The sequence below is a fragment of the Tachypleus tridentatus genome, chromosome 9 (genome assembly GCF_004210375.1).
Source record: "Tachypleus tridentatus isolate NWPU-2018 chromosome 9, ASM421037v1, whole genome shotgun sequence".
Classification (NCBI taxonomy): Eukaryota; Metazoa; Arthropoda; class Merostomata; order Xiphosura; family Limulidae; genus Tachypleus; species Tachypleus tridentatus.
Window position 1 is genome coordinate 140,718,758 of NC_134833.1, and position 20,219 is coordinate 140,738,976.

Below are 20,219 nucleotides of genomic sequence, written 5' to 3' on the forward strand. Positions count from 1 at the left end.
AATACTGTTTATTAATTTTGGTATAATGATAAATATTGTTCTGTTTAGTGGGTGGAGAAGACGATGTACAGTTAAAGAAACATCTGAGCAAAAACTACCAGAAGATGGTAGTTGACATCTTCCTTCCAGCTTGTAACTTCCAGAACCTTTTATTTCCTTTATAATTTCCTCCTAGTGTTCTTCCATATTTAATAACATTTCTTCAAATGTTTTCTAAATGAAAATATTTTTGACTATATGCCTTTTTTTGTGATGCTGGTTACTGCATGTACAAAACATACTTCTCTGAATTATTTTTTTTCCTTAAATATAAATCATTAATAACAACAATTTAGTCTGAAGTAATTAAACAAACTACATCTATAAATTTTATATTTTGTAAAAACTGCTATCAGCTTGTATGATGATAGACAGTTAGAAAATACAAAAAGTTATAATTTTTCATTAAAGAATTGAATGGAAATTAAATTTGTCTTCTAAGACCCAAATAAAATCATCTAAAAACACAAATTAGTCAAATAAAAAGGCATATTCTAGTTGTGATATTCAAGAAAAGTTCTAGAACACAATCCTGAGAATATTCAAAGGCTGTTGAATATAGCCATACAACTCAAAAAAATGACCAATTAATTAGCTTTTACTTCTTATACTTAGGGTAAAGAGGTCTTTAGCAGTTTAAAATTTATGTTTTATTATCTTCACTCATTTACTGACAGAGAAAGTTATTTTAAGAAATAATAGTTGAAACAAAAATGTATTTCACTTCCTAAAAAAACTGGTACAAATAGTCAATACTGCTGTTTGCACATATCTTCTCTTATTTTGTACGAAATTGTTTTCAAGAATTACTTAACTAGTTTCAATATGCAAGTTCTCATATTAATGTTTGTTGTGGTATGTCTTATAATTTTCCTTGTTGAAATTTTTCAAAATAGTGAGAAAATAAGAGGATAAAAATTTTTGATGGTTGATTTTTATAAACTATTAAACCATAAACGAGAAGTAGGCAAAAAACGTATTTCTCCAATAAAACGAGTGTTTTACCTCACGTAACTTAAATGACCACGTCAATTGTCATTGCTTTGAGATTTATTTTAGAACAATGATTTTCCATAATTGTTTAATGTTAATTAAACCAGAAGTTATTAGAGGTTTGAAAGTTTATTTTCTAGAAAAAAAAAATGCTGGATTCCTATTGATGGAAAAAGAGTAGGATTATGACCTTTTGTAGATAAAAATGCAAAGTTTTAGGACTATAAAATAATTTACGATAGGCCTGCAGTAATGTAGTCAACTATGTAATACGACCGAAATAGTCTTAAAAGTAGCGTTTCCTCTTTTAGACTTAAACATTAATAATCAAAATCAAGTTATTAATCTCGGATACAAACAGGTTGAGAAAAAATAAGAAATGCTTTAATCAACTTAAAATGCTGTTAGCTGCGTACAATAAGACACTCTAAACCTCTCAAATTCGCCAACTGATCTAACGTAAATGACGTGGTAACTCCTAAGAAATTGGCGACACTATTATAGCAAGATTTAAAGTGTATTTATTTTAGGAAAATTACAGTTATATCATTGATAATAATGTAAAAAAAGAAGACAAATCTGCTTTTTAAGACTACGATTACACTATTAGTATTATTTATTATTAAGAAAACAGGGTACCCTTTATGCCTAAACTTTCTAAATATTTAGGTCTCAAGTAACAAAATATCTTAAATTTCCGGTCTGTGTTGTGAAAAAAAAGAATCTGTGTCTAGTTTCACACACTTTATTTACGCATCTGGTTCAGCAGGTTCATTTTTAAGTGTTTAATAAATTGAATTACGATACGTCTGACCAAACCTGGCATAAGACACGACTCATAGTCGCAGTTTTCAGGGTGAAACACCAAGGCATTTTTTTTTTATCTCTTCCCTCATACAAAGTGACATGGTAAAATCTCTGAAGCAGCTTAAATTACATTAATAATTTTATTACTATTTGTTAAATAATACGGTGTTTATTATATAACGTTTTAAAATCAAAACTTGAGGAAAACTAAACTTTTTAAAGGCTAATCTAGTTAAAAAATATAAAAAGAAAGTGTCCGTGTTAAAAGTACTGAAGGGAAAAATGTTGCTCTTTCGTTTTATGTCTATGACTGACAGAAGTACCGGCTCCACCTTTTCTTCGCTAGAGGGAAAGAATGTATAATAGGATCAAATATCAAATTTGATATCAATGGACAAGATTACCGTGTGACAATAGCATTTCAAAGGGCCTGCCCTTCTCCCCATTTGGCTAGACAGGTCTTCAAATTTAATTCCTGCGGCTGCTGAGTGAAAACTTAAGAAAACATTGCAGTTGATTCTCCAACTAAATTTAAAGGAACCATGTTTAATGACAAACATGACATATTTTACCTACCTTAAAGTACAGATAAACTAAGACTACTGTTTCCGACAGGGACAAAATTTTGTTTTAAAAGTATGGTATCCCTAAAGAGGAGTAAGATAATAAATTTATTTAATATCATAATTATTAAAAAAAGATTAATAAAATGACGTCGCACCAAAGATGCTCGTCCTCCCAGCCGTTGGGGCGTTATAATGTGACGGTCAATCCCACTATTCGTTGGTAAAAGAGTAGCCCAAAAGTTGGCGGTGGGTGGTGATGACTAGCTGTCTTCCCTCTAGTCTTACACTGCTAAATTAGGGACGGCTAGCGCAGATAGCACTCGAGTAGCTCTGCGTGAAATTAAAAAAAACGAAACAAACTAATAAAATGACAAGGTGTTTTCTTGAATATAATATTCCAGAGATTTTATCTTCTGTTCTTACTTGTTCGAAATTGTCTTATGTTTTGACTTTTAAAATTGGACTATCCTTGCGCGTTGTCTTCATTTACTAATAAAATCTAACTTGCTCTTGGCATGGAAGAGTAATAAGCATATAGGTTACTTACGGAAACAAGCGACTAATTTTGTAATGTTCAGCTTGAATGTTTTAATTTCACTAAACTTTTAAATATTTGTTTATATATTTTTTAATTTCAAGTTAAATTTCAAATTACACTATTATCAAAACGATTACCTAATGTTTTTAAAACATCAAAATTAACGAACATAAATATTTAAAATGTGAAAATTGCATTTATCGCATAACCTTATAAGTTGTTGAACTCAATCATTGACAGTTTATTAGAATAAAAGTACGTAGCACACATTAGTTACAAATAGATGACGTGCTAATCAATCCAGTTAAATGAAACAATATTTTCTGGTTAATTAAATAACTAATTTAATAAATAGGTGATTCTCATATATAGTGTTGTTGAATAACTATAAATAGTTTATACGTTTCATGCAAGTATGTTTAGAGGTATTTACTGCCATATTTTTATCTACTTGTTGGCATAAAGAGGTTTATGCACAGATTTTTGTACTTGGCGCTTATAATTTACAAAACATGTTGGTAATTGCAACAAAGTGTTACAAGCACAAATAGAAGTTTCACTGCATGCTGGTTTTCGTATGTTCGAAGTTCCATTTTATATTTGATTTTTGGATTGAAATATTTGATTATATTCTATTGTATTATCTGCTTTCTCATAGTGAGACAATAAAAATGCATATAACAAAAAAAGGTTTCTTGAGTAAGTTAATTGTTGGATACAAGAGTTAGGTCTGAAATAATATATTGATAGAGATGCGAAAAAATATTTACAGCTGACGTGATATACAAAAGAAAACCGATGCTTTTTCAATACAGTATTATAAATGTCAAAAGTTACTGATTTAATGAAAGTAAAGTATTTTTACCGTTAAGCTCCGTCATGGCCAAGCGTGTTAAGGCGTGCGACTCGTAATCCGAGGGTCGCGGGTTCGCATCCCCATCGCGCTAAACAAGCTCGCCCTTTCAGCCGTAGGGGCGTTATAATGTGATGATCAATCCCACTATTCGTTGGTAAAAGAGTAACCCAAGAGTTGGCGGTGGGTGGTGATGACTAGCTGTCTTACACTGCTAAATTAGGGACGGCTAGCACAGATAGCCCTCGAGTAGCTTTGTGCGAAATTCAAAACAAACAAACAATTTACCGTTCAAATTAAATGCTGGATCAACTAATAAGTTCACGGGTGTTGAGTTTTACTCTCTTATATCTACTAGGTAAATGGCAGAGTGCACGTACTGATAATTCCATACGAAATAATATTCTAACAATTAATTCTTTACGCAACAATATAAATAAATGTTGAGACACTGTTGTTAACAGCTAACACGTTTTTATTAATGCCAGCAAACAGTTACCATGGAAACTGCCTCGTCAAAAGAAACCTGAGTACCTATCATAATCATCGCTGTTGCATCCTGCTGTTGGAACACAATGACGATAAAGGGCCTAGGGAAAAAGGTTGTACCAGTTGACATTTAATAGCATGTAGAAGGACCATGTTATATTAATACTACGTTTAATAATCCAACTAAACAAGCTTTGAGTAAAATTATTCCTGATTTTGGATTTTTTTAAGCTTGTTTTAAATATATTTTGCTGTCGTTATGCAAGATTCCAAACCAATGGAAGAAAATATTGAAACAACCCACTTACATTCCCGCAAGGTTTGCTCTCCTTCAGCGGTGCATAGACAGAAGGCCCAACCTCAGCTGCTTCTCTCTTGCTCGAGAAAGGTTAGATCTAACGTTCTTTGAAATTTTCTTTCTATGGACGTTTATTTTACACATAAACCGAGTTTTCAAATAATGTAATGCTGTATGAAATAAATGTTATATTTCCATATCTAAGCATTTTTTGTACATTTAGAAAAAAAATAGCTCAGAAAGGAAAATAAGTTTTGATCAAGTTTCTTTTGATGTCATTATCCAAAGTTAAGTAATACATGGGATAATTTAATAATCAACACTGTGAATTGGTAACAATTTAGCATTTACACTGATTGACATTTTTGCATCATTGATTCACTTTTATATATATTTCGCTCATCTACCAGTATATGTAACATATTTTTTTTCCACAAATTTGTCCCATTATGAGTCAGCGGTAAGTTTACTATGTTAAATTCCTGGGCTCGATTTCCCACGGTGGAAATAATGTACAGAGCTTTTTATCTTGCTTTGTAGTAAGAAAACACAACATCCAGCTGTATATATCCACCCATACGTGCAACAATGTCTAAAGTGTTGAAAGAGGAGGGGGGGGCTTCGAGAGTTAGCCCATACCCTGGGGTCAGTAATATCACAGTGTTTGTTACTTCTCATTTTGTAGTATTCATTTATAGTGAGCTTTGAAATATCCACCTGTCGGCTCGTTCAACAGACCCAGGTCAATTGCTCCATTGGCCCTCCACATATTGTCAGCCCTGAACGCTGAAAATAGTTCAAAACTAGACTATTTGTCTAAATAGTGCAAATTTCAACACAGATGCCTGGTTTTATAGAAAAACATAGGGAGTGCCTGAACAAATTTAAGGGGAACACCAAACCGTCACAAAGTGCGAATTTTCGTCACAGTTGAAGAGTCTTAAGATAAATATATACACGCAATATTTCTTAGTTTAATTCTGTCACATTACTTTGAAAAACTTCTGCCAAAGATTAAAGAGTAACTTAATTTTACCACGAAGGATGCTAGTTACACAAACAGATATGAGGCAGGACTATTATATTTATATAAACTTGTATAACGCTCCAGCGATGAGAGACATATCGGTATTTAAACAAGGCCAAGTTTATTAAAATTCACACTTTGATTACTGTTAAAAAAAAAAAAGATACAACAAGGTAACGGATTCCAATGACGGGTGACAGTTTGAAACCCTTCACTTCGTTCACTTATACGTACAGAGCAAAACGGCGTGAGCCGAGTGATTAGAGAGTTCGACTCAACATTTGTGAGCGGCTAGTTCGAGCCCCGTCATCAAACATGCTTCCCTTTCCGGCCGTTGGAGTGTAATATTGTCAGATCAGTCAGACTATTTTTACACATCACTGATTTTGAGTCTGAAATAGAAAAATGAAGTATAATGAGAGGGGGGCGGAACAGCTGTAGTTTAAGTGATATTTTTTCAAACCTATTGATTAACTGTACTCAAAGTGGAAGTGGTCTGAGATAGGGACCAAGTTATAAAGTGAACACAACAACAAATCTTTTCTTTATTAATTTCCAAAAAATACATACAGAATATTCACTTGAGTATCTATAAGTAACAAACTGATAACAACGAGAACACAATGACAGTTTAGGATTGGAAATCACCGGTAAAAAATAAATAAAGTGGTGAAATATGGACCTTGAAAACAGCCAAAGCTTTAAATTTAAATTAGCACTTGAATATAACAGAAATACAGTTCTAAAACATAGGTGTGTTAAAAACACCACAAACAGTAACTTAAATAAAATATTGTTTCTCAGTTTTAAGCAATATAGACCCTAAGAAGCAGTGTCAAGCCTAAAATGTTTTTGTATTTGTATTTATGGTAAAGTGACAGTGATGATTGCTTTGTTTATCACATAATTTTCATATCCCACGAATGGAAACTAACAGCATGCTTTTCTGACAATTGCTACATGAGATACTTTATTTTAGCGGCAATTCAAAATAAAGTATCTCAGGTAGCAATTGTTAGAAAAGCATGCAAGTCCGCAGACATGCCGCTGTGTTAGTGAGGAGGGTGATGTTATTATGTGAGCTACCGTTAGAGATCAAGAACGAATGACTGTCGTCAGACGCACAAATAGTCCACTGTGTAGCTTTGTGCTTAATTCTAAACAAACATAATGACAGCATAAAGTCACCTTTCGAGTAGAAAACTGGATGCAGAATTTATATACGTAGGAAAAAAAAATCAATTTTCACTCCCCACCATCAGTTATTAAGTTTTCGTTTGATGTAATTTGGTAGTTACACCAACGTTTTCACGTCATTTGATAAGGAGGTTTCGAAATTTGTTTTATTAAAGAAAATTGTTGGTTGTTAAGCTGGGCCGGCATGGCCAGGTAGTTAAGGCACTCGACTCCTAATCCGAGGGTCACGGGTTTGAATCCCTGTCATACTAAACATGCTCGCCCTTTCAGCCGTGAGGGCGTTATATGTACGGTCAATTCCACTACTTTTTGGTAAAAGAGTAGCCCATGAGTTGGCGGTGGGTGGTGATGACTAGCTCCCTTCCCTCTAGTGTTACACTGCTAAATTAGGGATGGCTAGCGCAAATAGCCCTTCGTGTGGCTTTGCGAGAAATTAAAAAAGCAAATAAATTTGTTAAACTATCCAATAAGCGAGCTGTGTTGAGTCCACTGCGCCAATCGAAATCCGATCTAAATGTCCTTAGACTTGCCGCAGAGTATCATAAATTCTATACTTTTCTTAGGTAAAAGAATAAACAACCTAGTTATTTTTTCACCATAAAAAAACAGCCGAGAAGCCCAGATTAATGTATCACAGACAGTGTTATTTCAGAGTATACGAACTTTCACAGCAACATGATATGCCCCCCAGTGGCTCAGCGGTATGTCTGTGGACTTACAACGCTAAAAACCGGGTTTCGATACTCGTGGTGTGTAGAGCACAGATAGCCCATTGTGTAGTTTTGTGCTTAATTCAAAACAACAACAACATGATATACAAGCTCAGAAACGCTTGATGCTTGATGTTTTACACGATAGTCATGATCATGTTAGGCCTAATGTATTTTATGAATTTATAGGTTTGTTCTGACTCCGAACAAGAGCCTAACATCATAACCGGAAAATTTCAACTCGAAGTATCACAGACCACTGATTCAGTATGTGTTCAAAATTTCCTTCAAGATTCTGAGAAAAAGGAAGCTTCTTGTCAGAATAGAAGTAAAAGATGGAATCAACCTGACTGTCAGAGCGTGGAGGAAAATGATTTCACTTTACTCACTAAACCTTCCGCTGATAACACGAAAAAGGTATCGTTACAATACAGCCCGTCTTGGAGAAATAGCCTGGTGGGTCTGACGTCAAAAAGTTTCCTTGAAGCACGAGACTGCGTGACTAAACGCCACTCGCGACGAAAACAGGAAACTGAAGCGAAAGTACAAGACGAAGTAGAAAGAGGGCGTCATAAACACGTAACACTACAAAAACCTGATAAAAAGGCACCGGTAAGTGTAGCATTAGATTGTTGACATAATAATAGAGACACAGTAATAAACTGCTGGCCAAAATCTTAAGGCCAATGAACATAAAGAAAAAAGCATGCATTTTGCGTTGTTAGACTCAACCACTTATTTGAGTGGAACTTCGAAAGATGAAAATAAGAAAAGGGGAAAAAAAAAACTTTTGCATTTAATAGGGAAAATGTGAACACTATTAAATTAGCCTGAATACTAGCTGGCCAAAAGTTTAAGACCATACCAAAAAGAAGTCATAAACAGGACTGGAAATGCCTAAAAAAGAAATTTACTCATGTGTGTTCAAGCATTAGCATTGTCAACATCTCCCACTGACATTTCCTATGTTACATTGGGTAAAAACATGGCAAAGGCTAAAAAGTTGACAGAGTTTGAACGTGGCAGAATTGTCGAGCTACAAAAGCAAGGTCTCTCTCAACGTGCCATCGCTGGTGAGATTGGGTGTAGTAAAATTGCTGTTGCAAATTTCTTGAAAGACCCTAATGGATACGGAACGAGAATTTCAAGTGGTCGGCCCACGAAAATTTCGCCGGCGTTGAGCAGGAGGATTCGATGGGTTGTCTGGCAAGACACTAGCCGATCGTCGAACCAGATTAAGGCTCTTACGGATGCAGAATGCAGCTCAAGAACAATAAGACGGCATCTACGATAGAAAGGCTTTACAAACCATAAACATCTTCAAAGGCCACGCTTCCTTCCATACCACGAAACAGCTTGGTTAAACTTTGCTGAGAAGCACCACACATTGGACGTAGAAAAGTGGACAAAGGTTTTGTTCTCTGATAAGAAACAGTTTAACCTGGGTGGTCCAGATGGCTTCCAACGTTACTGGCACGATAAAGATATCCCACCGGAGACATTTTCTACACGACACAGTGGAGGAGGTTCCATCATGATCTGGGGTGTTTTCTTCTTACATGGAACAATGGAGCTTCAGATTATACAGGGGCGTCAAACAGCAGCTGGCTACATTAGCATGTTGGAGAGAACATCCTTATCGACTGAAGGCCCTCGCTTGTGTGGAAATGACTGGATTTTTCAGTAGAACAATGCTGCAATCCACAATGCCTGCAGGACAAAAGACTTTTTCATGGCGAATAACGTGATTCTTTTGGACCATCCAGCGTGTTCACCCGAACTGAACCCCATTGAAAATGTTTGGGGGTGATGGCAAGGGAAGTCTATAGAAATGGACGTCAATTCCAAACAGTACATGATCTTCGTGAAGCCACCTTCACCACTTGGAATAACATTCCAGCCAGCCTTCTGCAAACGTTTATATCGACCATGCCAAAGTGAATGTTTGCAGTTATTCGCAATGATGGCCGTGCAACTCACTACTGAGACCTCTTGTTCGGCATTACCTACCCTGTTTAGGCCTTCTTTTTGGTATGGTCTTAAACTTTTGACCAGCTTGTATTCAGGCTAATTTAATAGTGTTCACATTTTCCCTATTAAATGCTGAAAACGTTTTTTATTTTGATTTTCCCTTTTCTTATTTTCATCTTTCGAAGCTCTACTCAAGTAAGTAGTTGAGTCTAAAAACGCAAAATGCATATTTTTTCTTTATGTTCATTGGCCTTAGGATTTTGGACACCAGTGTACATAAAAATACAAAAAAATAATGCAATAAAAATAATCGTTTTTCAGTCTAACATGTTTTCTTGTAAACTTACAAAATTTGTATTACAAAGAACTAATGTTTTCGAGATTAAATATCTTAACCAAAACATTGTTTGTTTGTTTTTGTTATATGTTAAACAATTTTCTCATGTTTTCAACATTAGTTTTATTTACTCTGAGAAACGCAGTGTGGTATACGATAATTGTGTATTTTTTAAATGTGTAGTTCTCGAAAACAGTCAAAGTCAACCAGAGAGAAGTCTAGAAATTGAATTTTCTGTAAAAATGATAGAATTGTATTTTCTAAATTGGAAGCTGTAATCAAGTTATACATATTTCCTTCAAAAATTCGAAACGTTTATTCTAAATTCCGCGCAAAGCTACACAAAGACTAGCTGCGCTAGCCGTCCCTAATTTAGCAGTGTAATACTAGAGCAGGGGTGGACAATTTATTTTTCATTGTGGCCACAACTGTGGCTAATAAAAACAACGTTGGCCACTCTATTAAAAAAAGAAGAAAGATGTTAGTTTAATCAAAATAATTGCATTTCAACTAACCCCTTAAATGTTAAAATTGATGGGGGTTTCTATCAACAAGTTTCGTGAAATTTGGCTTAATATCTATGCTCAATGAGTATCTTAGCTCTGACTCTAAATTTATGTCAGTAAGCCGAAATCTGTATCTAGACTTGAGAAAAGCTAGCGTAGAAAATGTTGATTCACACACCCATTTGGATCCAAACATGTACAACAATTTTGAAATTACTATCTTTAAATTTGGAAGACTCTCATTTATCAGAATAGTGAGCCACATCTCTCTGATAGAACACTTTAGTTTACCTTTTATTTGTTCTACATTTTGCAGGGTAAGCATCTCGTCTTCAAATCCATACTTATCCAAAGACCAAGAAGATGTAATTTTCTTACTGAAATTTCCTAAGTCAAATTCAAATGGATCATGCAAATATTCAAATATCAGTTTCAAATTTTTAAATTCGGAGAAATGTGGTTCAAATATTTGAGATAGATTTTTGATCCAGTTTACATACAGATAATTTTTAGCATCAGAGAAATCATAATCCTCATTATTTTCTAGAAAACTATTCAACTTTGCAAAATATGTCAAATTATTCTTTTGTAATTGTTTCGCAAGGAGGTTTAGCTTTAATTGAAATTCATGAATAGACTATGATTGTTTGCTTATTATTTGACCTGTTCCCTGAAGCTTCGTATTCAAATTATTTAAGTGAGCCATCATGTCGCACAGAAAGTGCAAATTACACTGCCATGAATAGTTTCAATTTCAGAGAACTTTTCAATGTTACCTTTTTCAACAAGATACTCTTTTATTTGAGGAAATAAGGAAGTAAATCGTTCCAAGACTTTTTCTCTTCTCAACCATCTTACATTTGCAAAATCAGTAAGATCATCAAAAGTACAGTCACTGCTTTTCCTCAAAGACTCAACAAACTATTGATGGATGAGAGAGCTTCCCCTTCTAATATAAATCACAATTTTTACAACAATGTCCATCAAATTTTTCAATTCATCACTTTTAGACATCTAAGCACATAAATATTCCTGATGCAAAATACAATGGAAAGATAGCAACGTGGACTTCACATTATTTTCAGTTAAATGCTGCTTCGAAAGAGCAACAAATTTAAATTTTAAATTTAGATTGAATTTTTTTTTACATTTTAAGAAAAATTTCAGATTTTTGTCCACATGTTCGATGTCGTAATCCACAAAGGCCAATCATTTCTTCCCTCACTTGAAGATCTGAAGTTACATGTCAAACCCAAAATATCAACTGTGCAGTGTCACTAACATCTGTTGACTCATCTACTGCCAAAGAAAAATACAAAGTCTTTTAGTTGCTCAAGCAACTTATTTTTTATGTCTTTCGCTAACTCTGCGGATAATTGTTCTTCGACTTAATTACAAAATATTTACCTTTTGAAGAATATCATCCTTTATTTTTAATCATAATTCTCCAACAGAGTTTCAATGACCACAATCAATATTTCTTTTACTAGTTCAGCATCAGAAAATAATTTCTTTTTTTGAGCTAGAATCCAAGCTACTTCATAGCTAGCTAACGTAACTAGATCTTTCGATGATAGAAATCTTTTTAGGCCTTCCTTTTGTTCATGAAGTTGTGCTTTCAGGCGGCTAATTTTATTCATACGATTTTTGTTATCAACTGGAACGTTCGCATCAAATTCAGTGTAAAAATTGTTAAAGTGTTGCTTAAGATTGTATACTTTATTATTCCTAAAGCATTTATAACACAAAAGACACACTGGCTTATTATTTACTTCAATCACTGCAAATTTCAATTCCCAACTTTCATTAAATTCTCGTTTCACGTTTTTCCAGTCACGCGCCATTCTCTTTTCGGCAGTAATGCCAGAAGCAATTAAATTTTCTGCATTTTAAACAAAATATATTTAAACACTTGAAAGTTGCACAATAAAAATATGTTTGCAAGCGCATGCAAAACAACGCACACTCAATAACAAACATCTAAACCAGACTGACGTTACAAAATGGGTGGAGCCTGTGGCAGTGATGACGCGTGCGACATTAGCGATGACGTGAGGCAGTGCAGTTGTTGATTACCAAGTTTGCGATAAAAATAAGTGATGGAAAAAGTTGATTCTTAAACTCGAGCTGACCACAATAGTGCTATCCATTAGCCACATGTGGCTAATGGCCATGGAGTTGCCCACCCCTGGACTAGAGGGATTTGTTTGGTTTGATTTGGTTTGTTTTGAATTTCGCGCAAAGCTACACGAGGACAATCTGCACTAGCCGTCCCTAATTTAGTAGTGTAAGACTAGGAGGAAGGCATCTAGTCATCAGCACCCACCGCTAACTTTTGGGCTACTCTTTTACCAACGAATAGTGGGATTGACCGTGACATTATAACACTCTCATGACTGAAAGGGCGAGTATGTTTGGTGGAACTGAGATTCGAACCCGTAGCCGTAATTTCGAAGCGATAAAAAAAGTAGTAACACCATAAATAAGTATAGTAATACTAGAAGATACAAATTATGCTCATCAACAGTGAGAAATATTATTGAAATAAACCAATGTAGTACAAAAATCATAGTTTATGTTTCCAATTTAAATAGGGAATAATAAAGTTAAATAAGCACTAGAGGCGTCGAAATAAATTTAACCAATGATAAGAAGCACCTTATTTACTCTGTTAACTTAAGTATTGAATTCAAAGTTGAAACATCAATGTTTCCTCATAATTATACATCAATCTCTGTTCCCCATTCAAAAGGACACTACCCTACCAGGCCAAAGGTTTAGGGGCATGTGTTTCGCGGCTCCATTGCTTATTTTGAGCGCTGAACCGTTTGAAAAAACGACAGTTGATTCAAACCCTGGAGAAATAAAATATATAGTCAAAAATATGGGTGAAGTAAAACAAACTTGTTTTTTTTCTAAAATTAGTCTTGAAAGAAATACATATCATTGGAAGGTCTCTTTTGGATCGTTTATTCACATATTACGATAAAAGAATAATTATACTTACGTTCTACTGATGAATACTTTTATATACATATTTCTACGAAAGGCTGATATATATTTACTCCACAGGGACATCTGTCCTTTCCATTGACCGATCACAAGAGGGCACCACAAAGAGAAACTCTGCATTCTAAGGAGTACCAAAAACACTGAGTTGGCGAAATAAAACCCCAAGTGGTAAAAGAAACAATTAATAGTTTTAATAACACATTTTGTGTATATTATGTTGAAGTATGTTAATAGATGTGCTAATTAAACTGATCAGAAAATAAATATTTATTTTGACATGAATACTACTACCCGAAATTGGAATACTTTTACCAAAGCCCATAAAGAAAGTGTTATAAAATACGTACCTGTTAGGAATTCTGTAAAATTTAGTATTTAATAATTAATGCTAAAAACGTGAAATTTAGAAGATGTTTGATGTTATTATGCTTATCCTATATAAAACCTGTATGTGAAAACAATAAAAAATATTTATGTTTATCAAACAAGCTTACAAGGTAGCTTAAAAATAGTCTTCTGTTTGTGCCCTTCTTTTGGTTCAAAAAACGTTATATTTTGTTGAGATGATCAGTGTAAATGACATTAAGGTTGTTGTAGTACAGATACATAAACATTAAAATATTCTAAACACTAAACCTGATGGGTTTATTTTTACTGTAGAATAATTCTTTTGGTGACAATTAATTTTTGTTGAAAAATAACAGTGTTCAGTACCTTTCTGGTATGATTGCAACAGAATAGCACCAGCACCACAACCACAGCCACCAACAGCTAATGCAAAACGCTTATAAAAATCAGGTACCATCAATACAGAGTAAGTACAAATAAAGACTTGACCTTTTAAAAAATAGATTTATATATTTCAGACCATTTGAAATTTTTACTATTCTTCAATAGATTTGTTAATGGTACAGTGATGTTAACAAGTTTTTAACAAAACTTCTTTTAATAATTAGCCATTTCCAAAACTCATCAAACATTTCTTGTTGGTAGGAGTTAGAAATTTCACAATACAGTCAACTTTCACACGACTGAAGAGTTCTTCGAAAGCTGGAATAGGTTTCAAAAGAGCAACAAGAACTTTCTGGTTAGGTTTACCAACCCAATGACAGGTACGACAATTTTTACAAAACTGAGAACATTTTGCCTAAATTTGGTCAAATGAAATGTATAAAAAAATTTTCGCGTGTCTTGTTGACACTTAAATGACGTTCCATGGGATGTTCGTGGATAACTTTTCATATTTTATAAAGATATGCTTTGGAAACAACGATTTGATAAATTACGGCCCAGTTTTCTGAAGCTCGCACGTCTGGTAATTTTCATTTTCTTATAAGCACACCATTATTTGAAAAAAATAATCATTTCGAGCTTTCTCCAGTTTATATTTTGTCAGTAAATATTTAAATAATGAAGAAATCTGCTGAACCTTTTCTTGTTTATCGATCCATCATTATTACTCACAGTGGAAAGTTCAGAAAGACAATCATCACAAGAACCCCGTCGGATCCAAATTAATAATATCGTCCTTTGAATATCATTTGTTTTTGGCTTAATTTCTTAGCCTGAGCTCGAGGCCCAGTACATGAGAGAGACACATCAGGATTCACTTCAACATCATCCTCAGATGAAACTGTGACCAGCTCGCTACCCATTTTGTGTTCGACAACTTTCCCCCTAATCAAATTATTTCCCAACTGGCAGATAGGTCTTACACCAACCATAATTTGTCCCGAAACTTGGTCATATATTACATAAATATTATGAAGAGGAACATTAACAAAGTCACCCTCAATACCCTGAACAATAACAGACTCACCAGTGCAGAACTCGAATCCAAAGGCAGTATACATTCTAACAAAAATAACTGAGTCGCCCAGTATCACATAGAATATGTATGGGTATTAGATTGAAAGTGTCATTTGTCAATGACACAGAACCAGCGGACACAAAAAAATCTAAATTCTTTTCTGATTACAGTAGTCTTTATATCAGTGGTCATATCAACAACATCGAGTGACCTGGTAAAACCATGTCCATATGTGGAAACGAAAGCACTGGATTTGTCCACTTTTCTTTCTCAAATACCAATAATATGACACAACATTACCAGATTTTTTACAGAAAAAGCAGACAGGCCTTGGTGGATTCGATGAAGTTTTATCCTGACTGCCAAAATATTTTGAGCTAGAGAAGCTGGATTTTTTTAAAAGAATCCTCAGCTTTCTTTTTTATGCAAGTGTAATCATGAGAAAAAGTAGCTACCGCCTCTTGTGTTTCGACTTTCATTTCTTCCAAGTAAGTTTTGAGGTTGTCACGTGCACAACTTTTAAACTTCTAAATTAGACATAAATGTCTTAGTTTGTCGAAATTGTTACCAATATGCATAGAATTACACCATTGATAAAAATAAACCTCTTTTTAGCTTTTTAACAAATAAGCGTAACGTGATCACTACATCAATTGAAAAGTTGCTATGTTTTACCAGTCCATTGCTTAAAAAAAAACATACCTTTCGTGAATAGTACTTAGTTGGCCATGTTTCTCTGCCATCACTTCCTTGAGAAGTGGAATGTATCCAAGCAGAGATGTGGTTAAGAGGTTCGCGGAAGTCGATTTAGGTTAACAGTTAATCTCTTTCGAATATGTGCACTAGAAATGATTGCTGTTGTAAGCAATATAAAACTTTGAGGTACTGTATTAGTATTAAAAGTATGTTATCGACACAACACTTCTGTCCTTTAAGAGAAGGCAATTATTTAATGGTCTAAAACTGAAACTACAGAAGTCAACCACACAGTCAATGGTTGTTCAGTAAGGAGCAAAATGTTTATTTCCTGTGTACATTTAGTTCTTGAGTCTTGTTTTGTATACTTTGTGAGTTACATTTATTCTTTGTAAAACAAATCTACAGTATCTGTTGTTTTTGAAATTTAATCACGATGTAATAGAAACAGGATCATTGCCAAGGGAAGATATCAGGTGCAAATGAACTCCTATTTGAATCTCAACTGCATTTTGATTTTAACAGTAAATTAAACCTAGTGTTGTAAAAACTGCCGCATATGTCGTATTTTTATATTCATAAGGTAGTTCGTTTCCTAACGTATTTCTTCAATCTGATCAAAAGAAGACTGTTATTGATTTACGTGTATTTAGATTTCAAAAACAATTTTTTCCAATGCCCAAGACCTTAATATTTTCCTGTTTCACATCAGTGAATCTGAATATCGCACCACAACATAGAGCAATTTTCAAGATTTGTAATAAATTTAAACAAAACAGGATATTAAATATTTTGATACCACCAGAAGGTTTATTTCTAAGGATTGTGAATTCGAATACCAGACATGGCCAGCAGTACTACTTGTCGAACTTTTTAAGCCCGCCAGTCGAACTGACAATATCAAGGCGATCTCAGCTCACAACTTATGGTGATTTTCAATCGAAACTAGACGTTTGGATAATTTTATATTTGATTTAAATTTCTGAAGCCAGGATGATCTAAATTGCAAGTTAGGAAAATAAATCATTCACAAACCACACATGTATAACCTTTTATATGAAGAATGAATTGAATCTTAGCCCAGAGCGAAATTTTAAGATCAAAATCTGTTCTTTTTCCTCGATGTTATTCAGTACCACAGAAAAATATGTCTCAAACAGTGTTGAAAATTAATAACAGATGGCACGTCATGTCCTTTCTGGGTGAGAAATGGGGTGAAACTGTTATTTTTGTATCTGCAACTTCAAACATTCGACGTTCTTAATTGAAGTGTATGAAAATAATTAGGAAAATGTATGATATAAATACTTTTCATTACCATTTTATTAGGCTTGCGTTTTCTAAAACTGCACACAATAATACATATCCAATATTAATTGAAAGTAGCTGTTCGTCTTACTCTCCTATGCACATACACTGCTGGCCAAAATCTTAAGTCCAATGAACATAAAAAAAATATTCATTTTGCGTTTTTAGACTCAACAACTTACTTGAGTAGAGCTTCGAAAGATGAAAATAAGAAAAGGGAAAATCAAAATAAAAAACGTTTTTAGCATTTAATAGGGAAAATGTGAATACTATGAAATTAGCCTAAATACTAGCTGGTCAATAGTTTAAGAACATACCAAAAAGAAGTCCTAAACAGGATAGTAAATGCCCAACAAGAGGGCTCAGTAGTGAGTTGCACGGCCGTCATTGCGAATAACTTCAAACATTCACTTTGGCATGGTCGATATAAGCGTTTGCAGAAGGTTGGCTGGAATGTTATTCCAAGTGGTGAAGATGGCTTCACGAAGATCATGCACTGTTTGGAATTGACGACCATTTCTATAGACTTTCCTTGGCATCCACCCCCAAACATTTTTAATTTCTCCAAGCCCGTTCCCTTGGCTGTGGTTTTCGCTGAATGGTCCAAAAGAATCACGTTATTCGCCATGAAAAAGTCCTTTGTCCTGCGGGCATTGTGAATTGCAGAGTTGTCCTGCTGAAATATCCAGTCATTTCCACACAAGCGAGGGTTTTCAGTCAATAAGGATGCTCTTTCCAACATGCCAATGTAGCAAGGAGCTGTTTAATGCCCCTGTATAACCTGAAGCTCCATTGTTCCATGGAAGGAGAAAGCACCCCAGATCATGATGGATCCTTCTCCACTGTGTCACGTAGAAAATGTCTCCGGATGGAATCCTTATCGTGCCAGTAACATTGGAAGCCATCTGGACCATTCAGGTTAATTTTTTCTCATCAGAGAATAAAATCTTTGTCCACTTTTCTACGTCCAATGTGTAGTGCTTCTCAGCAAAGTTTAACCGAGCTGTTTCGTGGTATGGAAGGAAGCGTGGCCTTTGAAGACGTTTACGGTTTGTAAAGCCTTTCTCTCGTAGATGCCGTCTTACTGTTCTTGAGCTGCATTCTGCATCCATAAGGCCCTTAATCTGGTTCGACGATCGGTTGGTGTCTTGCCGGACAACCCGTTGAATCCTCCTGCTCAACGCCGGCGAAATTTTCATGGGCCGACCACTTGAAATTCTCGTTCCGTATCCCTCAGGGTCTTTTAAGAAGTTTGCAACAGCAGTTTTACTACGCCCAATCTCACCAGCGATGGCACGTTGAGAGAGAACTTGCTTTTGCAGCTCGACAATTCTGCCACGTTCAAACTCTGTCACCTTTTTAGCCTTTGCCATGTTTTTACCAAATGTAACATAAAAGATGTCAGTGGGAGATGTTGACAATATTAATGCTTAAACACAAATGACTAAATTTCGATACGTGTTTACCAATTAATGTTTCGTGTCAGTATGGTCTTAAACTTTTGACCAGCTAGTATTTAGGGTAATTTCATAGTGTTCACATTTTCCCTATTAAATGCTAAAAAAAGTTTTTGATTTTGATTTTCCCTTTTCTTATTTTCGTCTTTCGAAGCTCTACTCAAATAAGTGGTTCAGTCTAAAAACGTAAAATGTATATTTTTTCTTTATGTTCTTTGGCCTTAAGATTTTAGCCAGCAGTGTACTTAAAGTTTCATGACAAGTACATTTTCCCATCATGAATACTTCAATACAATGCATAATGGTCCTTTCTTAAATTGTTTAAACTTACCATTGTGAAACAATTTTATTCTATTACACTTTATAATAACAAATCAAAAGATTAAAATATAAATACAATTTTCTCTCAACACCTGATATTTTATCTTGCAGAAAACAACTATGTAAATAACGTGTGCCATAAGTAGTTTTACAGTTTGTTTGTTTGTTTTGGAATTTCGCACAAAGCTACTCGAGGGCTATCTGTGCTAGCCGTCCCTAATTTAGCAGTGTAAGACTAGAGGGAAGGCAGCTAGTCATCACCACCCACCGCCAACTCTTGGGCTACTCTTTTACCAACGAATAGTGGGATTGACCGTCACATTATAACGCCCCCACGGCTGGGAGGGCGAGCATGTTTAGCGCGACGCGGGCGCGAACCCGCCACCCTCGGATTACGAGTCGCACGCCTCACGCGCTTGGCCATGCCAGGCCACTAGTTTTACAGATCTTACAAACATGATTAATAAAGAAATACCAAGAAAATAATTATATGCTAGCCAAATTCCATCATTTCGTGCGAGTATTATCTCTGTAGTACTTTGATTTTATATGGACATGTAAATACACAATCAGCAATGTGCAAAACATTTATACACCTAATACTCTTAACTGATATTTCAGATATACATTATAATTAAATGTAACAGAATAGAACGGCATGTACACTGTAATAAAACTGGGCTCACTCTGTTACAGGTAGTCATATATATATATCACAGTTATATTAATGGGTTTTTCTTTTCTTTTTTGTTATTCTTATTGTTCAAGCACCACAAAATATTCTGGGCCACTTGTACTACATATTAGTTTTCATAACATCACCGACAGCTTAAAGATTTTGGACTGGAAGGGGTCACCTAGATAAATTTCATCTCGTGTAATTTTGAGAATAAGTCTATCGATAGTAATAGGCCTACGTATGAATTGTGTCCCGGATAAGTCATAACGACACTGATCAGAATAGACTTGTCTTATATCACATAGGTTAATCCAAGTTTATTCTCTCATCTATTAAGCAAATTGATATATAAACTTGTACTTTGACACTCAGTGAAAGCATTAAATGTGTGTACACAGCACTTGTATCCGTAGGCAGTGTATGTTTTTAACGGAGTCTGTATAACCTGACTGGCCAGCAAGCACATTTGAATATTGTAGACAATTATTTCAATTTATGTAAGTACTCCATTTTATCAACATTTTAACTAAAAACTGTCAAACGCTAACTGTATAGGTGAAATGTCTTCCAAAAAGACTCCTATACATACTTTGAAACTAGATGTA

At 34.6% G+C, this 20,219-nt stretch overlaps 2 protein-coding genes across 5 annotated transcripts in view; both read left to right on the forward strand.

Annotated features, from left to right (window-relative positions):
* The window catches only part of LOC143226525 (calpain-B-like), a 65,295-nt gene extending 61,663 nt beyond the window's left edge, over positions 1-3,632 (forward strand). For all 4 annotated transcript variants that reach the window (XM_076457573.1, XM_076457575.1, XM_076457574.1 and 1 more), the window contains one exon: positions 49-3,632. In XM_076457573.1, coding sequence (XP_076313688.1) covers positions 49-75 — 27 coding nt within the window. In that variant the 3' untranslated portion in view covers positions 76-3,632. The remainder of the gene's footprint in view (positions 1-48) is intronic.
* Positions 3,633-3,737: 105 nt separating this feature from the next.
* LOC143227261 (uncharacterized) lies at positions 3,738-13,772 on the forward strand. Its single transcript, XM_076458725.1, has 3 exons — positions 3,738-4,673; positions 7,707-8,129; positions 13,404-13,772. The coding sequence occupies exons 1-3, from the start codon at positions 4,545-4,547 to the stop codon at positions 13,485-13,487; spliced, it is 636 nt and encodes a 211-aa protein (XP_076314840.1). The 5' UTR covers positions 3,738-4,544; the 3' UTR covers positions 13,488-13,772.
* The last annotated feature ends 6,447 nt before the right edge of the window (positions 13,773-20,219 follow it).

Excerpts from the sequence above, each read along its gene's own strand:
- LOC143227261 (XM_076458725.1), top strand. The coding sequence starts at position 4,545 with ATGCAAGATTCCAAACCAATGGAAGAAAATATTGAAACAACCCACTTA. Across the intron at positions 4,674-7,706 it reads TTCTCTCTTGCTCGAGAAAG|GTTTGTTCTGACTCCGAACA; the intron begins GTTAGATCTAAC and ends ATGAATTTATAG. Across the intron at positions 8,130-13,403 it reads AACCTGATAAAAAGGCACCG|GGACATCTGTCCTTTCCATT; the intron begins GTAAGTGTAGCA and ends TTTACTCCACAG.